The sequence below is a fragment of the Sprattus sprattus genome (assembly GCF_963457725.1).
Source record: "Sprattus sprattus genome assembly, chromosome: 18".
NCBI classification, from domain to species: domain Eukaryota; kingdom Metazoa; phylum Chordata; class Actinopteri; order Clupeiformes; family Clupeidae; genus Sprattus; species Sprattus sprattus.
The window spans coordinates 5,672,873-5,693,505 of NC_137916.1; the positions used below are offsets into that span (position 1 = coordinate 5,672,873).

At 43.0% G+C, this 20,633-nt stretch overlaps 1 protein-coding gene across 1 annotated transcript in view; it reads left to right on the top strand.

Annotated features, from left to right (window-relative positions):
• Positions 1-20,633, top strand: part of ap2a1 (adaptor related protein complex 2 subunit alpha 1) — a 36,615-nt gene that overhangs the window by 9,848 nt on the left and 6,134 nt on the right. The window contains exons 4-18 of the mRNA XM_080856938.1: positions 893-1,022; positions 2,468-2,569; positions 2,692-2,951; positions 3,904-4,072; positions 4,807-4,944; positions 5,435-5,617; positions 7,762-7,859; positions 8,938-9,169; positions 9,657-9,839; positions 12,605-12,756; positions 14,038-14,109; positions 14,788-14,870; positions 15,141-15,229; positions 15,427-15,551; positions 19,497-19,613. Coding sequence (XP_080713064.1) covers positions 893-1,022; positions 2,468-2,569; positions 2,692-2,951; positions 3,904-4,072; positions 4,807-4,944; positions 5,435-5,617; positions 7,762-7,859; positions 8,938-9,169; positions 9,657-9,839; positions 12,605-12,756; positions 14,038-14,109; positions 14,788-14,870; positions 15,141-15,229; positions 15,427-15,551; positions 19,497-19,613 — 2,133 coding nt within the window. The remainder of the gene's footprint in view (positions 1-892; positions 1,023-2,467; positions 2,570-2,691; positions 2,952-3,903; positions 4,073-4,806; positions 4,945-5,434; positions 5,618-7,761; positions 7,860-8,937; positions 9,170-9,656; positions 9,840-12,604; positions 12,757-14,037; positions 14,110-14,787; positions 14,871-15,140; positions 15,230-15,426; positions 15,552-19,496; positions 19,614-20,633) is intronic.

A 20,633-nucleotide genomic window follows, 5' to 3' on the forward strand; every position in this document is an offset into this window, starting at 1 on the left:
ATTTGTCTACCCCCTTTGAACGAGTACCAGTAGAAGGCGGGGCCTCGTGAAGGCAGACAATAGCATTGGTTTATCAATGAAAGCTCCGAATATAATAATATTAATATTGTTAAATTGATTAACTGGTGCGGTTATAAACTGTCGTTCCACTGCGAGGGCCAGCCCAACGTGCACGAATACACCTGTACAAATGCACGTTACATTTCCACTAAAAATGCTGTCAAAAGTTTGATTATCAATTTCCAAAGCAGCCTCCATTGGTGAAAATAATGGTATGTAAGTTTGTATAATAAACATGAATAGTAATAATAGATAAACTTGACTTTCATAATTGTGTGTGTTCCATTTCTGACCACTGGTTAGTTCTAGATTCTATTGACATAGATTTCAGGGGCCATGGGGCTTGGACTATTGTCAATATATTAGCCTATCTATTTTGATTTAAAGTGGAAGCAAAATGATAACCTCAAGCATAGCCTCCATTATTTATTTGGGGGGGGGGGGGGGGGGGGGGGGGCACCGAAGAGCCATTTTGACCCAGGAAAAACCCTGTCAGTTAGTGCTGTGTTGGGACTTCTGATCTGTTCTGTTGGACGGGGACAAGATAATGTGGTTTGTGCATGTAAGGTGGTAATTGGGTTCTCCAAAGTAAGCGTTTTTGATTCAAATATCTGACTGTCTAACTGAATTGAAATCTTAATATTCAAGTGCTTATGTTGTGGATGGGTATTCAGCTGTTTGTGTACAAATCAAGTATATTAGACAACAGAGTGCTAACAGGTTTTATGAACATAGGGTGTGGTTGTGGGTATGCTGATGTTATTTTTGTATCACACTACTAGTGAGAAGTTCTAATAGGTGTGTGTGTGTGTGTGTGTGTGTGTGTGTGTAGGGACACCATGGACAGTGTGAAGCAGTCAGCAGCCCTGTGTCTGCTGCGTCTCTACAAGACTTGCCCTGACCTCGTGCTCATGGGCGAGTGGACCTCCAGAGTGGTGCACCTTCTCAACGACCAGCACATGGTGAGACTTGGGCGCACACACACAACACACTCAACAACCAGCACATGGTGAGACTGGTGCACACACACAACACACTCAACGACCAGCACATGGTGAGACTGGTGCGCACACACACAACACACTCAACGACCAGCACATGGTGACACTGGTGCACACACACACACACACACACACACACACACACACACACACACACACAACACACTCAACAACCAGCACATGGTGAGACTGGCACACACACACTCAACACTCAACAACCAGCACATGGTGAGACTGGCGCACACAGACACACACACACACACACACACACACACACACACACTCAACACTCAACACTCAATGACCAGCTCATGGTGAGACTGGCGCAGACACATGTTAGATTTAGGTTGATGTCATATCAAACCATATTTTTACCCTAAAGACACATAACAATTCGACCCCCGCAAGGTAGTTTGCATAGAACCAGGCCGGAGTCATCAAGGTGGCTGCTGGCCTTTTGTCTATGTTGATGAGCCATCAGACCGGGTTTCCTGGCTTTTGTGTGTCTTGGAGCCAGAGACATTAGTTGGCTTTTGTCTACAGCCACGACAAGATGGCTGAAGCCAAAGATATTAGCATCTATATGGCCATACCTTGTATTGGAAGAAGACCTCTTTGAATCCAGAAGACCATTTCCTGGCAGCAGATGCGCCTCGTGAATGCTCTTGCTGTGACGAGGTGACGGTGGCTAGTGTCTGAATAAACACAATCTCCTGCTAAGCATCTCAATACAAGTCTCTTACTCTAAACAAGCTAACTTGAACCAAAGCAGATTCTTGCACACACAAAACACTTCATTGAGTATATGTCACCCAACTTTGGCATTTCTATGACAACATACGTCTGTAGACAACCTGTTGAAATCTGGTAAGTGGATGGCAGTGAAATCTGGATGATTTCTACATAAAAGAGGTAATCCTGTCCCCTCTGACCTTGTGAGAGTAGCCTGAAATGGCCGTTATAAAGGTAAATGATCCAGTTTGGTTGTGTCAAATTGCCATCCTATCTCCCTTTAACACAATTGCATGAAATGATGAACTTTGCCCACTTCCACACTCATGTGATTTTGCATCCGCGTTTTACTTTAACAGAGGGCACTTGTATGTCCATACTCTGTCCTTTTCCTTGACACAGGGAGTATTGGATTGAGGGTTAATCTTCATTTACACAGGGAGTATTGGACTGAGGGTTAACCTTTACTTCACACCAGGGGTATTGGATTGAGGGTTACAGTGTTCTTCACACAGGGGGTATTTGATTGAGGGTTTACCCTTGTTGCCATGTGGAGTTTTAGGTCTTCTCTCAGTGAGTTCAGCTTCTTGACCTGTTCTGACACCATGTAGTCCTCCGCTCCAGCCAGCATGGCAGTGTGATGTTGACGTCTCTCTTTCGGTTTCTGTCTGCAGGGTGTGGTTACTGCAGCCATCTCCCTCATCACCTGCCTCAGTCAGAAGAACCCAGATGAGTTTAAGACCTGCGTATCCCTGGCTGTATCACGTCTCAGCAGGGTGAGTGTGTATGGTGTGTTTGTGTGTGTGCCTGTGTGTGCCTGTGTGTGCCTGCCTGCTTGATCGCTGTATTTATGTGTGTGTGTCTCTTCCTCCTCCTCCTCCCTCTGTCCCCCACTCAGATTGTGTCATCGGCCTCTACTGACCTCCAGGACTACACCTATTACTTTGTGCCAGCGCCCTGGCTGTCCTGTAAGCTGCTGCGCCTGCTGCAGTGCTACCCCCCACCAGAGGATGGCGCTGTCAAAGGCCGGCTGGTGGAGTGCCTGGAGACCATTCTGAACAAAGCCCAGGAGCCGCCCAAGTCCAAGAAGGTCCAGCACTCCAACGCCAAAAACGCCATTCTCTTTGAGGCCATTGCGCTCATCATCCACTATGACAGGTAACTGCTAATGAGCTAATGTCTTGCTCCACCACCCCACTGGCCAGGCCACCACCCCTTTCATACACACACACACACACACACTCACATATATTTTCTCTCTCCGTCACATTCTTTTTACCTTTGTTCCTCTTACATGGTCTCTGATTCTGGGTTTCTTCCTATTTAAAGAGCAGTTGTGCATCTGTTGTCGTCTGATTGACGGTGGTATTTTTAATAACTCTGTTTCATCATGCAGCCTGCTTGACTCTGAAGTGCAGATCCTCCCATAGTCTTCCTGTTATTCTTCTACAGCATTGAAAATGCTCAAGTATTGCCCCCTTGGTTTGAATATGACACATGAGGAAGGAATGTGGGAAATGTTTTTGATTTTTTTGATCAAAAACAAAAAGTATAATTCATGTTGGGAGACTGAATCTGGCACTGTATGTCTAGTTGTCTGGCTCTGCCTCAGTTAGCGTCCTCCTTCCCACTGCTGGTTGAATACATCCTCCTCCATCATCTAACTGGCCCTCTCTTGTTTTGCCATCTGTTTTGCTCACTTTCTCTCTCTCTCTCTCTCTCTCTCTCTTGTTCCTCCAATATGGTTCTCTTCAGTTTGTTTATTTGATCAAGAGGGACAGTGTACATTAATAAACATTAAAATGTAAATGCACCCAATTATAGCCAATAGGCTAGTTTCCATTGGCAGTCCCCCTGCCAGAGTGAAAAAGGCTAAACAACTTTAAAAAGGCGTTAACATATATATCAAACATAACATTGACAAAAAATCTAAAATAAAATAAAATCCCAACATACGAGTTCTACTGCTTGCCCAGTACCCACTAATGATCACATTCTTGGTTATTTATTAACCATGTTTTAAGATTTCTTTTAAACCATTTATTAACCATATTTTGAGATTTCTTCCGTACTCTCCTTATTTCTAATCCTCTGCTCATGTCCCTTGTAGTGAACCCAATCTGCTGGTGCGTGCCTGTAATCAGCTGGGTCAGTTCCTCCAGCACAGAGAGACCAACCTGCGCTACCTGGCTCTGGAGAGCATGTGCACACTGGCCAGCTCCGAGTTCTCCCACGAGGCCGTCAAAACGCACATCGAAACAGTCATCAACGCGCTCAAGGTACACATACGGCTGTTCCCACTCAAGGAATGCACATCTTAAATGATCCTTGCTATCATTTGTACAAATGAGTATCCACTTCTGTCATTAACGTTGGGAGTCCATCATAAAGCTTACCAATATAACTGCCAGAAACCCAAGGAACCATATTCATCATACGGTTACAGTTCACAGCTGTCAAAATCATTATATTTTCTTTGGATGAGGGTTATGTATTAGACGGTCCAAAATGAGAATAATGACTTGAGTGTGTAATTAGCAATTGATTACTGTATGTGTGCAGTGCAAGGATGTTAAAGTCAATAATGTAATGAGAAACACATATGGATAGCAGTGAGATTACTCATGCGAACACACACACACACACACATACACACATACACACACACACTCACAAGGATAACACCATTTTCTAGCTGAATGTTGCATGTAAATAAGCTTATACCCGAGTAAAACTACTAATCCCACTCTGGCATGCACAGACACTCAATTGCACATGTGCAGATTTGTTCAGTATTATACGCAGATACATGCATGATGTACATGATTTACTGGTACAGCTACTACCAGTGCCTTTTAGTAAGGCGTCTTTCAGTCAAATGAGTTTTGCGTTGGAATTCGTTTTCTTTCATTTTTACAGAAGGTCTCTACTGCTGCCAGCTAGTAAGGCATATATAACTGTAATGGTCTTTGGTTGATTTGTCTGCTCATGAATTCTTTGCCTGTGTCGTCAGACTGAGAGGGATGTGAGTGTGCGTCAGAGGGCTGCTGACCTGCTCTACGCCATGTGTGACCGTAGCAACGCCAAACAGATTGTTGCCGAGATGTTGAGTTACCTGGAGACAGCCGACTATTCCATCAGAGAAGAAATGGTGCGTCTGTCTGTCTGCTTGTCCATCCACTCATCATAGTGAATGATGATGGTAAAAAGTATGGTTTATGGATGTATATGTTTTAGTTTTATCCAGCTATTTCCAAACCCATATCTGTTTTCTTGAAGGCTTAATTTTTTTTCTCTCGCTCCTGTGAATTTCTCGCCCCCCCCCCCCCCCCTGTTTAAATTGGTTCCTAGCCATCCTCTTATCAGTCACTGTTATCTGTTTGCACTATCTGATAGCAGCTTCCCACATCAAAGTAAGCATAAGATAATTATGGTTGGAAGTGGTCAGGGTTGTGTGTTGTGAAGCAGAGGCTTTTATCCAAAGAAACTTCCAAAACCCAAGAAGAGCACAGAAGGTAGAATATTAATAGCTGGACTGCAACACAGATGTGGTCAGTTGTAAATAGTGATCATATTCTGGTTTGTGAAATCCACTTGATTTCCAGTGTATTTCTCATGTGCTGTTGTTGGTGTGATGGCAGGTCCTGAAGGTGGCCATCTTGGCTGAGAAGTATGCTGTGGACTACTCCTGGTATGTGGACACCATCCTCAACCTGATCCGCATCGCAGGAGACTACGTCAGCGAGGAGGTCTGGTACCGTGTCATCCAGATCGTCATCAACCGGGATGACGTGCAGGGCTACGCTGCCAAGACCGTCTTTGAGGTAACAAAGCCCTTCTGACCCGCGCTCTGGTCCAGATCCCAGGTCACCACAATCATATTATACCAAATTAAGGTGCAGATTGTACAGATCTTTCGTTGTTCTGTTGACCAGTTGATGACTATTTGAGTGCAGGGTTGAATTAGCCTGGTATAATTCACTTTGTGAATAGATTCTGGCCTCACTACATTGGGGAGTGGCATCTTAATGGGGGGATAATTTGGGTTCATTTATTCCATTGGACCAGTGTTTAACCAATTGATTTTTCTAGCCCTGGCGTCAAATATTATTCGATGTTTGCTAGCGTTGCTACTACTGTTTGTATGGCATCGTCTAGCGCTAGAACTGCCTCACATCCAGTGTTGGGGGTAACGAGTTACAAAGTAACGGACGTTAGTAACGTCATTACTATTATTGGTAACGGAGTACAATAACGCATTACTCTCAAAATATTGGTAACGTCACTACTTTACTAGACCTCAGTAACGAGCTTTCCTGCGTTACCTAAGCCATTTTTTGCCAGTCCGAAAAGTTTTCTTTTAATGGCGCGTGCATGCTTCCTGCCTGTGTGCTTATTTTGGCACCGTTGCCACAGAGACCAATTTGAGTGATTTGAGTGACGTAGCTGCTGGTGCGGAGAAGGAGGGACGCGGGGAAATAGATGAGACTGAGACAGGAGAGTTCAGCCAGTAGCGATATTCTCATTACTTTAACTTTGTTGCTCGAAAGGACAAAAATCTGCGTGTTAAATGCACTATGTGTCCAATTGAACAACATAAACACTCATAGGCCTACAGATAGGATAGCAAAACCGATGTATAAGCATAGAATCAGAACGGAAGAAAGGCAGGACGTCAGATCACAGTGACAGGCTGTTTTTTCTCATTAAATGTGAAGGTTGAGATATTCATAACATTTAATTCAGTCTTACTGGTGGTCCTTTTGTAATACCAACAGACACTTCGTTGTGGATAAGTAAAGCCTATGTACTGTTCTCACTACGTGTTTAGCATAACATCGCATAAGTTTCTGGATAACAGCTGTTGCCATTTCCACGAGACGAACATTTGAATGATGTCAAAGTAAAAGTCCAATACTATACTGTGTTCGTTTCCATAACAACAATACAAGCAATATACATTTGCAGACCTGAATAAGCAGAGGGCAGAACAGCCAAGGGTGCCAATAATTGTGCAGGAGGGCACTGTATTTGGAAATTTATGTTGAGTGACTTTGAGTATGAGCTTTTCTCTTAACCCACTACAGTGATTCCTACAACAAGCTGGTTTTGTTCTCAGGAGTATGCCCCCATTTGGTTAAGTGGGGTCTCATGTTTCCAAAAGCCTGTTTTTGGCCTATTTTTAATGTGTTACTGCTGATTGACCCACCTGAATGTTCCCACCATACATGGCCACTTGTATCCTGTTTGTGGATTTTAAAGTGAGGCATATTTCTTTGGTCAGACAGTGAGGACAGGGTTAATGTCCGTTCAAGTGGATGGCTGAGTTTTATATGCCCTATTGTTTTACATGTTTACAATTGCAATACACTATGAAAGGCTAAGAGATGCCCTTTATAGAAAATTGAAAATAAAGTGATGAAAGGGCCATGATTGCCCAGCTTTGCGGTAAATTTGGACATTTGCTTAAAAAAATGAAAAGTAAAGTAACTAGTAGTGAAGTTACTTTTCAAATGCAGTAACTAGTAAAGTTATCTAGTTACAATTTTCGGAAGTAACTAGTAACTTGTAACTAGTTACTTTTTTTGAGTAACTACCCCAACACTGCTCACATCAAACAAATGCTTAATTTCTACGTCATCTTACTTCGCCACCTCTAGTGGCCGCTGATTGGTGGGTCCCTCAGAATGGTCCATCGACTCACATTGCGAAAAGTTATTCCTATAATCCTAGTATAAAACTGACCTGGAGGCAGTAGATGGCCGAAGCCAGGCTGGGGCTGGATGGAGCTGATGCTCAAGCTTGGTGCATTTGTGGGTGTAGGCTTTGTGTTAAAAATTCTGTTGGTAAAGTGAACCGTCAACTGTCATTTCCTTGTCAAATAAAAATTGTTGTGCCTAAAGTGTTGCTTGCTCAATTTCCATGTGTCCTTTGATCTCCTATGACCAATGCTGTGGTGTTCCTTTAGGCTCTCCAGGCCCCCGCCTGCCACGAGAACATGGTGAAGGTCGGAGGTTACATCCTGGGAGAGTTTGGAAACCTCATCGCTGGTGACCCCCGGTCTAGGTCAGATAACATCTCCAAGCTCCAAGAGTTGTATTTACAGTCGTGTACTACAGGCATTCTGAATTCTGTGTCGCAGAACAGACACATTGTCATTAGAAATGACAATTAAGAATATGTCTGTATCAGCCTCTCAGATGTCTGGTTCTCACAGTGCTTGTCTGAGTGTATTTGCTTTTCCTAATGTTACTCACACAGTTTTAATTGGATTTCCCACTGATATGCACTGATAGTTTTCCCACCGTCTTTGTACTTAATCATATGTAGGGGCTGTGATTCACAGACTTGAACTGTGTAATCTTAAACTGTTAAACTCTTCCTCTGGCTTGACTCCACGTGAGAACATACCAAATGCTAATGACAGTGTAGTGTTGAGCCTCATTTTTGCTCAGAGGCGCAAGCACAGGCGCAAGAGGCCCTTGTAAGCCCCTTGCGTGTCTTTGCGCGTCTTTTCACGTCTTGCGTGCGTCAGGCGATTTTTCTAGACTTGCGGGCAACATTTTTGCGTAACATTTACGTAAGCCTCGCAGCCTGCAAGGATGTCTATAACCCATCGTAATGAACCGAAACCACTTGTAATGAACCGAAGTTTGTTTGAATTGTTTACTTTGATGAATATGCTAGCGCGGTCTCTATGGAATTTCCCCTTTACGTTAGCATTAAGCTAACGTAGTTTCTATCACACTTTAAACATGCAATGCTATGTGAAACGAATGTTACGAGATGAGATTACTAAAATGTATTCTGCATGTCTGCTCAGTTTTACAGTGCTACCCAAGTAAAGGTTTGAAAATAACTTCAAGCTTCAGACTTTCTCTTAGGGAAACTGTTTTCTATCTGCCGAGCAAATGACAGGCTCATAAAAAAAGCATTAACGTGAATTTAACTTTACTCCACCTATTGTTCTGGACGTGAATTGCTTTGCAACACGGGCAACCTTTTGCGCCGGCCTCAGTACATTTAGACAACAATGTGACGCCGTTAAAAGAAGCATGCTGGCCCCTTTAGCTTTTTACCCCATGGTTTGACTTTCTACTTCTGTACTTTTTTTTCCTCTCCCTCCCCCACTCCTGTCCTGTAGTCCCCTGGTGCAGTTCAACCTGCTGCACTCCAAGTTCCACCTGTGCTCAGTCCCCACGCGGGCTCTCCTGCTGTCGGCCTACATCAAGTTCATCAACCTGTTCCCAGAGACCAAGAGCACAATCCAGGAGGTTCTGCGCTGCGACAGCCAGATCCGCAACAGCGACGTGGAGCTGCAGCAGCGTGCCGTCGAGTACCTCAAGCTCTCCTCCATCGCCAGCACCGATGTTCTGGTGAGACTGCACACAACACACTTACATGAACACACACCTAAGGTCCACGCAGACATACACACAGGCATGTGTTAGATGTGTGGTGTCTTCTCGTTCTGGTGAGACTGCACACAACCCCTTAAATGAACATACCTAAGGTGCATGCAGACAGTGCTGCTGTTCTGATGAGGACGTGCAGGGCATGAACCTGCATGTAGCTTGACTGCTCTTCAAATGTTAGCACCCATTTCTGGTGACTGGTGACAAGCCAACACACGGACTGTATATAAACTGGTGACTTAGTTTAACACCTCAAATGGAAATGATCAATAGTTATTACAGATCAATAGTTTTTACTCCGTTTTTCCCTCTTAATCGCTTACTATGAAGTGTCCTGTGACACAGGCACTGTGGATGTTTGCATTCACGCTGTGTGTAAGGGGTAAGGCAGGGGTGTTGGCAACATGAGTACCCTTTTGCATTCTTAGAGTATCTGTGTGTTTTTCAGGCCACCGTTCTGGAGGAGATGCCTCCGTTCCCTGAGAGAGAGTCGTCCATCCTGGCCAAGCTGAAGAAGAAGAAGGGGCCGGGGGCCGTGTCCGTGGAGCTGGAGGACGGCAAGAGAGAGGGAGGAGAACTCAACGGAGGAGGAGAGAGGGGAGACACTCCTGCTATGTCTGCTTCCAACGCCGTAAGAGCCAGGGATAAGAGCTCAGATGGCTTTCTGTGTGCTCACACACACACACACACACACACACACACAACTAGGGACACTCCGTGATATTTATCTGTTTGAAGCAGTCTGCCATGTCAGCTGCTAGCAGACATAGCACCTCCGCTCTTCCACCTCCGAGTTGTCACTCTTTACACAGAGAGTAGCGCAGAGATTAGGGGTGTGCATATTAACCATTTTTATATTCAAATATCCGTCAATGTCCACAAAGAGATATTTGCTGGGCTGGGCGTGTTGAATAGCCTGTAGCCTCTGCATATACTACCCATTTTAAATAAAAAAAATTTGACTCATATTCTAAGAAAACTGGAACAGATAAATATCCTGTCCTACCGAAATTCTTTTCAAGTCAATAAAGATTCCACATGAAGTTCCTGAAACTCCAGTTGTGTAGTTACCCAGGTAACATAATCTATCTGTTTGTTTTACCATCCCTCCGTCTACATGGGCAGCTCTTTCAGGGCTTATAAAAGGGTTTGTTTGGTATGGAGGATTACAAATGGACCAAACCAGAACTTCTGTTGTTACTGGGCAGGTGTGATTATTTCATTTCAGAACGAAGTGCTGTAATGCCTAATTTATACTTCGGTAGACGACGCTTTTGAAAAGGTCGGCGACAAAAAAAAAAGAAGTGTTGCTCAGGCTTTTGTGTTTATACTTTAGGCGAACAGTCGCCGAGTTCGTCATAAATGGAGAGGCGATAACGAATTTTTTCTGCCACTACATTCTAGACTTTTTGAAAATCAACGGCGTGTGCCGTCTGTCTAGCTTATCACACTGACATAATTATGAAGAGTGTGTAATGATATATATCCGCTTTATCAGGTAGGTATTAATTGTGGAGGAAGCAAGCTATAATACAAGTTTATGCTAATCTACCATACACAACATAAACTATTAAAAAAACGATACAATGAAATTAATAAGTTCTTATTTTCTTTGATATTTTTGTCATATTCAGATTTGCAATGATGATTGCTGCGTAAAATGTATGTTGTCAAACAAGTCGAACAAAGTTGTGGACCAAGAACTGAACTGCTGCCCAGTATTCCGGCAGCATGCGGAACCCTTGATTGTAATCGCGTTTGAGACGCGCAATTCTCCTCTCCAGGCGCCTCCACTTTCTCATGTGGAGGACGCAGCTTAAGCGCAGAGACAGGGTTTGCCCGTCTTCTGATAAAGTTGGCGAAACAAATGCAACATTCGCTGATTAGCCTACCTCTTGTTATCAGCAGGACACACACACACAACACTTTCCAAAATGGCATTGCATTGAATAAATCAGGCCTATGATGTGCATTGCGCATGCATGCTTTGTCAGTGCTTAACAAGATCTGCGTAATGTCCTGCGACAATCTGCCGGTGATTTCCTTCTCACGAGTGGTACCCTATATTCAAAACCAGAGTAGGCAAATAACAAATATTGCAAATATTGCCTAGAAAAAATTATGCGTAAAGGCCCGGTAAGCGTCTCCGCTGCGCAAATTAAATGCTGCGTGTGTTTTGTGCCACTTAAAATATTTCTAAATTATGTCAGAGCCTGCACTTCCAGCTTTCTTGTTTAGGCCTAAACACTTAAGGTGTAAACATGAAAATCCCTCGCACGGACTGCAGCAAACATGCCAGTGAGCTGACCTCTTGCATTCTTCACCTTGCACACACACTTTTTGCCACCCCGCCACAAACATGAATCCGGCACCACTGGTTTGAACAAAGACATTTCGGAAAAAAGGGTTTAATTTGGTAAAGATATTTTGGAAACATTTTCAGAATATTGAGCTTTTGTTATACTTTCGGAGGCAGGTCACCACCCAGCGCCTGTTTTATTGTATATGTGTTTTTCAGGTGTGGGTTAAGCTGCTGTGTGTGCTGCTGTACCAAATAATGCCTTTCATCAGTGTTTTAACAATGTTTCAGCACCTTGACCGCCTGTTTACGTTACCGCAAGTCAAAGCACTATTCATGTTTCTGATGGCTTTCTCATTGACGTGTCTACTTTCCAAATACAATAGCCAAGTAACTAATTCGACCGTAAAATCCAACACATTGTTGATATATATTCGCCAATGGTGTTTGTGCGCGCCTCATGCTTCATGACTAGTAAACTAGCTTGCACTATAGAGCCCAACTACCTTATGCCACTGACAGGGGCTCGTCATAATAGCAGGCATCGGGGCCGTTGTATCTACGTTACGCTACTGTGACGACATCATCATCTCCATGTAGCCCGACACTTCAAAACGACGGTTTAAAGTGTCCTCCATTACGTAATTTTGGTCGGCGACCTTTTCAAAAGTGTCGTCTACCGAAGTATAAATTAGGCTTAAGAATACCTTGGCTAACATCTCGATAAAATAACATTATATTTATTTGTGTCAGCAAAATGAGTTTGCTTAAGGGTCCCATATTCTTCCTAACTTCCCATGATTGTCTGCATACAGAATAACTGGAAAGGGAAACTAGTATTCAAATAAATGCTGCAAACGGATATTCGATTGTCTGTGCACACCCCTAGTGGAGATGCTTCAATAACGCTAAGGGGATGCATGATCACTACACTCCGTCTCTCTGCTAGGCCTGACCTCTCTAACTCTTCTCTCGTTGTGTTCCCCTCTGTCTCTCTGCTAGGCCTAACCTCTCTAACTCTTCTCTCGTTGTATTCCCCTCTTTCTCTCTGCTAGGCCTAACCTCTCTAACTCTTCTCTTGTTGTATTCCCCTCCAGTCCACGCCCTCTCCCTCGGCTGACCTGCTCGGTCTCCGCCCCGCGCCTGCGGTTGGCTCCGCCCCTCCAAGTGTTGGCAGCCTATTGGTGGATGTGTTTTCAGAGGGACCGGCAGCAGCCACTGCGGGTGTCAATGACGACGGCTTCCTGAGGTAAACCTCAATCACCGGTGGCCCCTTCACCAGTCCCCACTCTCATTTGGGAGGCTTAACTCTCCGTTGATTTCAGACTTCAGTGAAGTTTAACTCTTGTAAGACTATTCTTAAAAAAAAAAAGAGGAATAAAACATTTCTCCTGTGCTGCCTTTTCTGTGGCTGTCTGTCAAATGTTCTTGCGCTTTCTCTGTCTCTCTCTTGTGCTTTCTCTTTCTCTCTGTCTCGCTCTTGTGCTCTTCAGTTTCACTTTCTTTGGTTTTCTGTGTTTTGTGTGTAAAAAAATCTTGTCTTCTTTATCTTGCTGTGTATGTGACTCTCTTTTCTCTTTTCTTGCTTTTTCCCTTCTGTCTCCATGTCTTTCCCTCCCCTTATGATTACCCTCCCTTGGTTTGGTGTGTGTGTGTGTGCGTGTGGTGTGTACGTGTTTCTTGTATGTTTGTGTTTATATGTGTTTGTGTATGTATGTATGTATGTTTGTTTGTTTGTTTGTTTGTTTATGTGTCCTCACATTTGATTGGACAGTGGCAGAGATCTGGAACAACCCCCTGAGACCTCTGACGCCCTATTGGCTGAGGGTCCTGGTGACTCGGAGTAAGGGGCCAGTGGTGGATTGTTGTGACCTTTTTGTAAACAAAACAGAAAATCCCAAACTTAATGTTACTTAGTCATACTGTTAAAAATCATGTTATCATTGCAATACTGTTTTACTTGCATATACACTATAGACTCTATTAACTTATATACATATAGAGTAGTTATGTGCTGTATACTACTATCACTGTCAGAAGGAGTGTGTGTGTGTGTGTGTGTGTGTGTGTGTGTGTGTGTGTGTATAGCAGTAATATGCATATAGCTGTTGTGTGTAGGTGCTAGCTGCACTGTCTGTGTGATGGCGTCTTCTGTGGCGTGTGCTTAGCAGTGGTGTCATGTTATCCAGGCTGCGTTCTACAACGCTGGTACTAACAACTGTGCTTTTGTTTTTCTCCCCTTTCTCTCACACGCACACTTGCTCATGCCATACCTTCCTCTCTTTTTCTTTTACATGTCTTAATTCACCTTATCAATATACCATCCCTCTTTCCGGGACCTTTCTCTTCTCTTCCGGGACCTCTCTCTCTCCTTTTTACTCCCCTTATCTGACTTCTTCCTCTCTCTCCATACCTCTCTCATCTTTGCTTCACCCTTTCTTTCATCTCTCTCCATACCTCCCTTAATCACTTTTTCTCCCTTCTTTCATTCCTCTCGATCTCTCTCTCTCTTCCTCCCTGACTCTCTCAGCTCTGCTCCTCCCCCTGCTGTCTCTGAGGAGCCTGCTCCCCCTCTGCCTGAAGCAGAAGATCTGCTCAACAAGTAAGAGCTGCCTCACCTCACGTCACCTGCTCCAGCTCTAGAGCTGCACATAGTAAAAACACTCTCCAGGTCTCTGGTGTTCTTCAGGTGCTCTTCTGCTTGTGTGTGCAATGCATGCATGCGGGTCTCTCATCTTCCTTGAAGATGGCGTATCCAATGGATTGTTGTTACCGCTTTGGGCCACAACACAATGTTTGAAAGGAAATGATGCACCTTATATCAAATCAGGGCTAGCTTCTTTCCTGTTAGTTTCTCCACGCAGAGCTGGCAAAAGGGGCATCACCACAAAGAGATGTGTGATCTATGTAAAACATGTACAGACTAGCGTTCACATGCAAAAGGAGGAAATTCTGCCACACATCTATGGGAAACTGGTGTGAAAACGGGTGTGTTCACCACAGTGAATAGTTTTGTGGAAACATCAAGTTTGTTTCATCTTGTCCAGTTGTGCATATGTGGTCGTCGGGATTTCCTGACACCTGAGAATTGGGAGATAGTCCTGTTGTTTTTTCTGCTCTCAACCTCTTAATCCTAATCCTCCAATTTTTGCTCAACACACCTGGTCCATTGTCTTTTGAGTGCTGTTAAAAGACAGTCCGTTATTTTGTTTTATTCCTTTTTCTGTCTTTCCTCTCTCTTTCTCCCTCTTTCTCTTTCTTTCCTCTCTGTCTTTGGTAGGTTTGTGTGTAAGAATAATGGAGTTCTGTTTGAGAACCAGCTGCTGCAGATTGGAATCAAGTCTGAGTATCGCCAGAACCTGGGTGAGCACCCTACCCCGTTGCCTGCCTTACACACCTCATCTTCCCAACTTTGGCAGTTATAATACTTGTTATAAGTCATCCAATACTTTGGTAATGGGTCAAGAAATCATGCATCCACTCAAGTTGTCAGGACCTTTTGTGTTTGGCGTAATAAGTGTGTAAACAGAGCTACCTTTGGTTTATACAACATGGTATGTTGTAGACTTACGTTTTCGTGTGTGTGTGTGTGTGTGTGTGTGTGTGTGTGTTGGGGTTCTGTTTTTCTCGCAGGGAGAATGTACTTGTTCTTTGGCAATAAGACTTCAGTGCAGTTTGTCAGTTTTTCCACTGCAGTTTCCTGCCCAGGCGAACTGCCGACCCATATCCTTCTCTAAAGTCAATGTTCACATCAGTTACGCCTCAAATCCAGCATGAACCTGAACATATGCGGCTCAAGAGATGGAGATACTGGCCCCGCTAAACATTACTTGCATTACGTATGAGCTTGGGTTATAGCAAGTAGGTTTGTGTTTGGGGTTGTAGAAGTGTGTGTGTGTGTGCTCCTTAACTGGTCCCACAGTTGAATTTGCAGACTAAAACAGTGGAGCCTCTGATAGAGGGCGGTGCCCAGGTGCAGCAGGTTGTCAACATTGAGTGTCTGACTGACTTCATTGATGCGCCGCTGCTCAACATTAAGTTCAGGTACTGTAAGCACATGCACTTATACACACACACATACAGTGAAATTAAGACACTTGATTAATATAACTATTTTAAAATAATGACCCATCCCTCCTTTAAGTTTTCCACATTTTGTCATGTTTCAGGCTCCTCTTAAAATGAATTCAGTTCATTTTTCAGTCGATCTACACACAAAACACCACAATGACAAAGCATAAACAGGTTTATAGAGTTGTATTCATTTATTAATAAATATAAGTAGTAAGACCCTTTGTTATGACACTTGCAATTAAGCTCTGGTGTATCCTACTTCTGTTAATGGTCCTTGAGATGATTCTACAATTTGATTGGAGTCTGCCTGTGCCTAATTGGATTCATTGGACATAATTATGAAAGGCACACACCTGTCTATATAAGGTCTCACAGTTGATGCTGTATGTCAGCATGAAGACCAAATCGGATCGGGGGGGCATCTCCAACTTATACTTACGTCTACTTCTTAAAAGCGAGAGTCTACAATATACTTATTGATAGATGTTTACTCTAATATCTCACATTATATCTTACATCACAGCCTATAAGAGGCCTGTGCACATTTGGTGATTTGGTTTTTTATGGAATACATCATCTCCTGAGCCTCAGCCTTTATGCAGAGTGAAAACCAAGCCATGTGGTCAAGAATTGTCTGTAGACCTGCGAGACAGGATTGTGTCAAGACACAGATCTCGGGAAAGATACAAGGAAATTCCTGTAGCATTGAAAGTGCTCAAGACCATGGTAGCCTCCATCATTCTAAAATAAAATACATTTAAAACAGTCTTCCTAGATCTGGTTGTGCAGCCAAACTGTGTCATCTGGGATTAAGGCCCTTGGTCAGACAGATAACCAAGAACCCAAGCATAGCTCGCTGGGCAGGTTGCCAAAAAGCACCTGAATGTCAGACCACGAGAACCAAAATGTTCTGGTCAGATAAAATGGAGATGGCCTGGTTTCCTCCACACATGGCGTTGGTTCAGTGAGCATCACCTCATTAATACCACCACTATTGTCAAACACGCTTTGTCTGCGACGGGCTAGGAGACTAGTCACTCAGGATAGAGGAAAAGATGGATGCAGAAAAATATAGAACATTCCTGAGTGAAAACCTTCTCCAGAGTGCTCCGGATCTCAGGTTTGGGCGAAGGTGTACATTTCATCAAGTCAATGACCTGAAGTCCTGGAGTGGCCAAGCTGGTATGATCATTCCCAAAAAGACTTGAGGCTTTGAAGGTGTTTCACTAAATCCAAGTAAAGAGAAAGAATACTTGTGTTTTATTTGTTATTTTTGCTTTGTCATAGTGGGGTCATGTGTGTAGATTGATGAGAGGGAAGGAATGAGTTGAATCCATCTTAAAGCAGCATAACGGAACTAGAAAATGCATTTCCTGAAGGAAATACCAGTGCATGAAATGCAAAAGTTAATAAAGGAAGAATAAAAGAAGGAAGAGTGGAAGAAGGAAAGTAGAAAGGAAAGGAGAGTAAAAGAAGGAAAGAAGAGTGGAAGAAGGAAAGAAGAGTGAAGAAAGGAAAGAAGAGGGGAAGAAGAGTGGAAGAAGAAAAGAAAGAAGAAAGGAAAGAAGAGTAAAAGAAGGAAAGAAGAGTAAAAGAAGGAAAGAAGAGTGGAAGAAGGAAAGAAGAAAGGAAAGAAGAGTGGAAGAAGGAAAGAGGAGTGAACAAGAGTGGCTCTGGATAAGGCCAGTAAATAAAGAGTGAAGAGGGAAAATATTGAAAGAAGGAGAGAAAAAAGACTGAAGCAGAGAGATGGAGTGTGAGAGAAAGTAGAGTGAGAGGGATAGAGAGAAAGGAGGAGAGAAAAAAAGTAGAGTATGGAAGGTGTCTCTTAATAGTCCTAGTTATACAGTTGAATGGAGAGGGACAGAGAGAGAAGAGCCCTGGAACCTTGGCGCAGGTATCAGTGAAGCACAGGTGCAAGCCAGTTTAAAGACCATATTATGATGTCATAATGGCCCAATGTAAATCAATGAGAGATTGTATTAGTTTTTCTTTAATATTTTAAAAAGTATAAAGTTTAGAAAAGTGAAAAATACATAGCATAAAGCGGGGTTCCCCCTAGACTTATTTTTTTAGAAAAAAGCGCAGCCTTCAGCGCCTTTTGAGCGCTTCAGAATTCATGGATATTATGTGACGTCACTGTCTTTTAAGCACCGCCATATTTGTGTCTGATGCAAACACATTACGGTCATAACATACGGTCACAACTCACAGAAAGTTCAAAACGCTAGGGGAAATGTTGCGCTGTTGAATGTGACAACCTAAATATACAATTGCTAAAGATTTAGGGAATGACTAACCTGTAACCCTAAGTGAAACGCAGCACGTTGATACAGTCGTAGTAATGGCTGTGTATTATCAAAGCTACTATCTCGAGCAAGCTACAGTGCTAACAGTAATGGCTAGCGAGTTGTTTACGGTCAAAACCCACAGACAGTTCAAAATGCCCGGGATATGTTGTGCTGTTGAATGCGATAACAGTCAACAAAGAAAACCTAGATATACAATTGATACAATCGTGTATAGTTGCTGTGTCTTAGCAGTCTACTGAGCAAGCTATAGTGCTAATAGCTAGCAAGCTATTTAGCCCTTCACCCAGGAATTTGGCTACAACTCGTTAGCCAATATTGGCACTCTTGCCTGCTCAGAAGAGTTTCTGTACGCTTGTAATCTCCGGTTTATGGGGATGGATTATGTACAAGATACATGTCAATGTCAGGAAAAGAATGTTGGGGCAGATGCTTTGCAAAAACACAGTAATCGCTAACGGCTAGTAGCATGCTAACATTAGTTAGGTAGCTCAGACACCTCGCAAATCCTCTTGACGTATTTTTCAGTTACAATAATGTGGTTTATAAATTGTACAGTGTCTATTCCTCGGTAACTTTCTAAAAATCTAAGCAAAAAAAAGTTAAACTAAAAAGTTTAGGTTCAAATACGATGGTCTACGGGCGGCGTTTGGTCGGTTAAACTAAGATAGAAGGTTACTAGGGAAGGTACGCGACTACTCTCTCCTCGTCCTGATAGGTCAGCTGTCAAAAAGGCGCCTGACGTCACCCGGCGCCTTTCTGAAAAGTTGAGAAAATTGAACTCAAAAAGGCGTCGGAGGTTGCGCTTTTTTAGAAGTTTATAAAAGGCGGCCTTTTAGCTTTTTCCCATAGAGTTGCATGTAAGAAAGGCGCAGAAGGCGGCGCTTTTTTCTAAAAAAAGAAGTCTAGTGTGAACCAGTTCTAAGTGTCCTTTACAAGACATACGCAACAACGTTTGAATGAAGTTGTTACGTTAAGCGGTTCGGGCTGAATTAATCGCAGAAAAAGGTAACAAGAATAAGAAGAAGAAGAAGCCTAGGAATAACAATACAGGACATTTCATGCACTGTAATAAGATGAAGAAGCCTAGGAAAAACAATACAGGGCATTTCATGCACTGGAATAATTGCTAATCACTAACGAGATGCTAGCGGCTACAATTAGCAAAACCTCTTGAAATATGCTTACTTTGGCACTATGACAAACTTGTTAGTCAACAACTGTCCTAAGTCAAACATCAAATAAGCTACTTACTAGTTCGGCAGACAGTAGAAACCGGGCGGCTTCAGGCAAACCTACGTAACACAGTAATATGCCTACGGACCCTGGTATGGCAACGGCACGGAAGCGATTCTCCATATTAAAAGTCATTGTAGCGCCCCAATTTTTTTAAGCTGTTATTTTAAGGTAAAACTGCTTTTCACAACCCTAATCCTGAAGTATAAATAATACATATTGCCACTTTAAGAGTCAAAAACCATACAAAATGTGGAAAACCTGAAAGTGTCTGAACTTTGTATGCACTGTAAATATTCACACAATACACAGAATTTGTATCAGAATCGACATTAAAACTCAGTTTCCCCCCCACACATACTTCACACAGGTATGGAGGAGCTCTGCAGAATATCACCCTCAAGCTTCCCGTCACCATCAACAAGTTCTTCCAGCCCACTGAGATGTTATCACAGGAGTTCTTTCAGCGCTGGAAACAGCTCAGCCAGTGAGTGTGTTTGTGGTACAGGGTAGAGAGGCACTATAGGATGCCACTAGGCCCATATACATGTGTCAATGTGATCCGGTCAATTTATCGTATTGTATTCGCGTGTAGGTGTGAATTTTTAAGGGAATCGGCTCTTGTCGTTGCGTGTCTACATGTGCAAAATGTGATCCGGTTACCTTGCCTCGGGCATGTGCAAAGACGACGGAGATGTGCTCCCACCTGGTTTGTTTCAGGGTTCCCACGGGTCATGGAATTTCTGGTATATCATGGAATTTCATAAAAGTTTTTCCAGACCTGGAAAGTCATGGAATTTTACCATTTTGCATGCACAGTCCTTGAATATCATGGAATTTTCTTAACAGTTGTGTAGAAGAAAAACTCGTGTGCATTTTGTTGCTTTACTTTTTAGTTTTGTGTACAACTTTGTTTCATACGCTTTGCAAATCTGACGGAATATGCACAGTAATGTTAATGGTCTGATGAACATCAATTTAAAAGTTGATGTTAGCAAACCACCAATCATGGACTGTTGTCTTTTTTAGCCAGCTATACGGTCTGTTGTTTAGCCAGCTATACGGTCTGGTGTGTTCATGAACGCTTCGACAGTGCTTCAGTGGTGACGTTGGTGGTGTCAGTCACAAATATTAGCATTGGTTTTGTTTGGCAAATCTCAAATTTCAGCCAAGAAGGGTGGTTGTTTTTGACATTTACAGTTAAGTTTTACATATCTGGTTGTGTAAAGCTTCGTATAGACAAAGAACAGCTCCAGGGGTGAATATAAACTTCAGTTTTCACACTTTTAAAAACATTTTAACATTTCTTTTCACGGAAGTGGTCATGGAAATTCGTTTTTTTGGGTCTGGAAAGTCATGGAAAATCATGGAATTTTATATTTGACTTCGAGTGGGAACCCTGTTGTTTACCAACAACATCAACGTGGATCCGCATTGTGCAAAGGCAGTGTAGTGGCTAAAAGTTCCCTTCTTTCTATCAGTAGGCTATATAGTTCTTAATATTTTC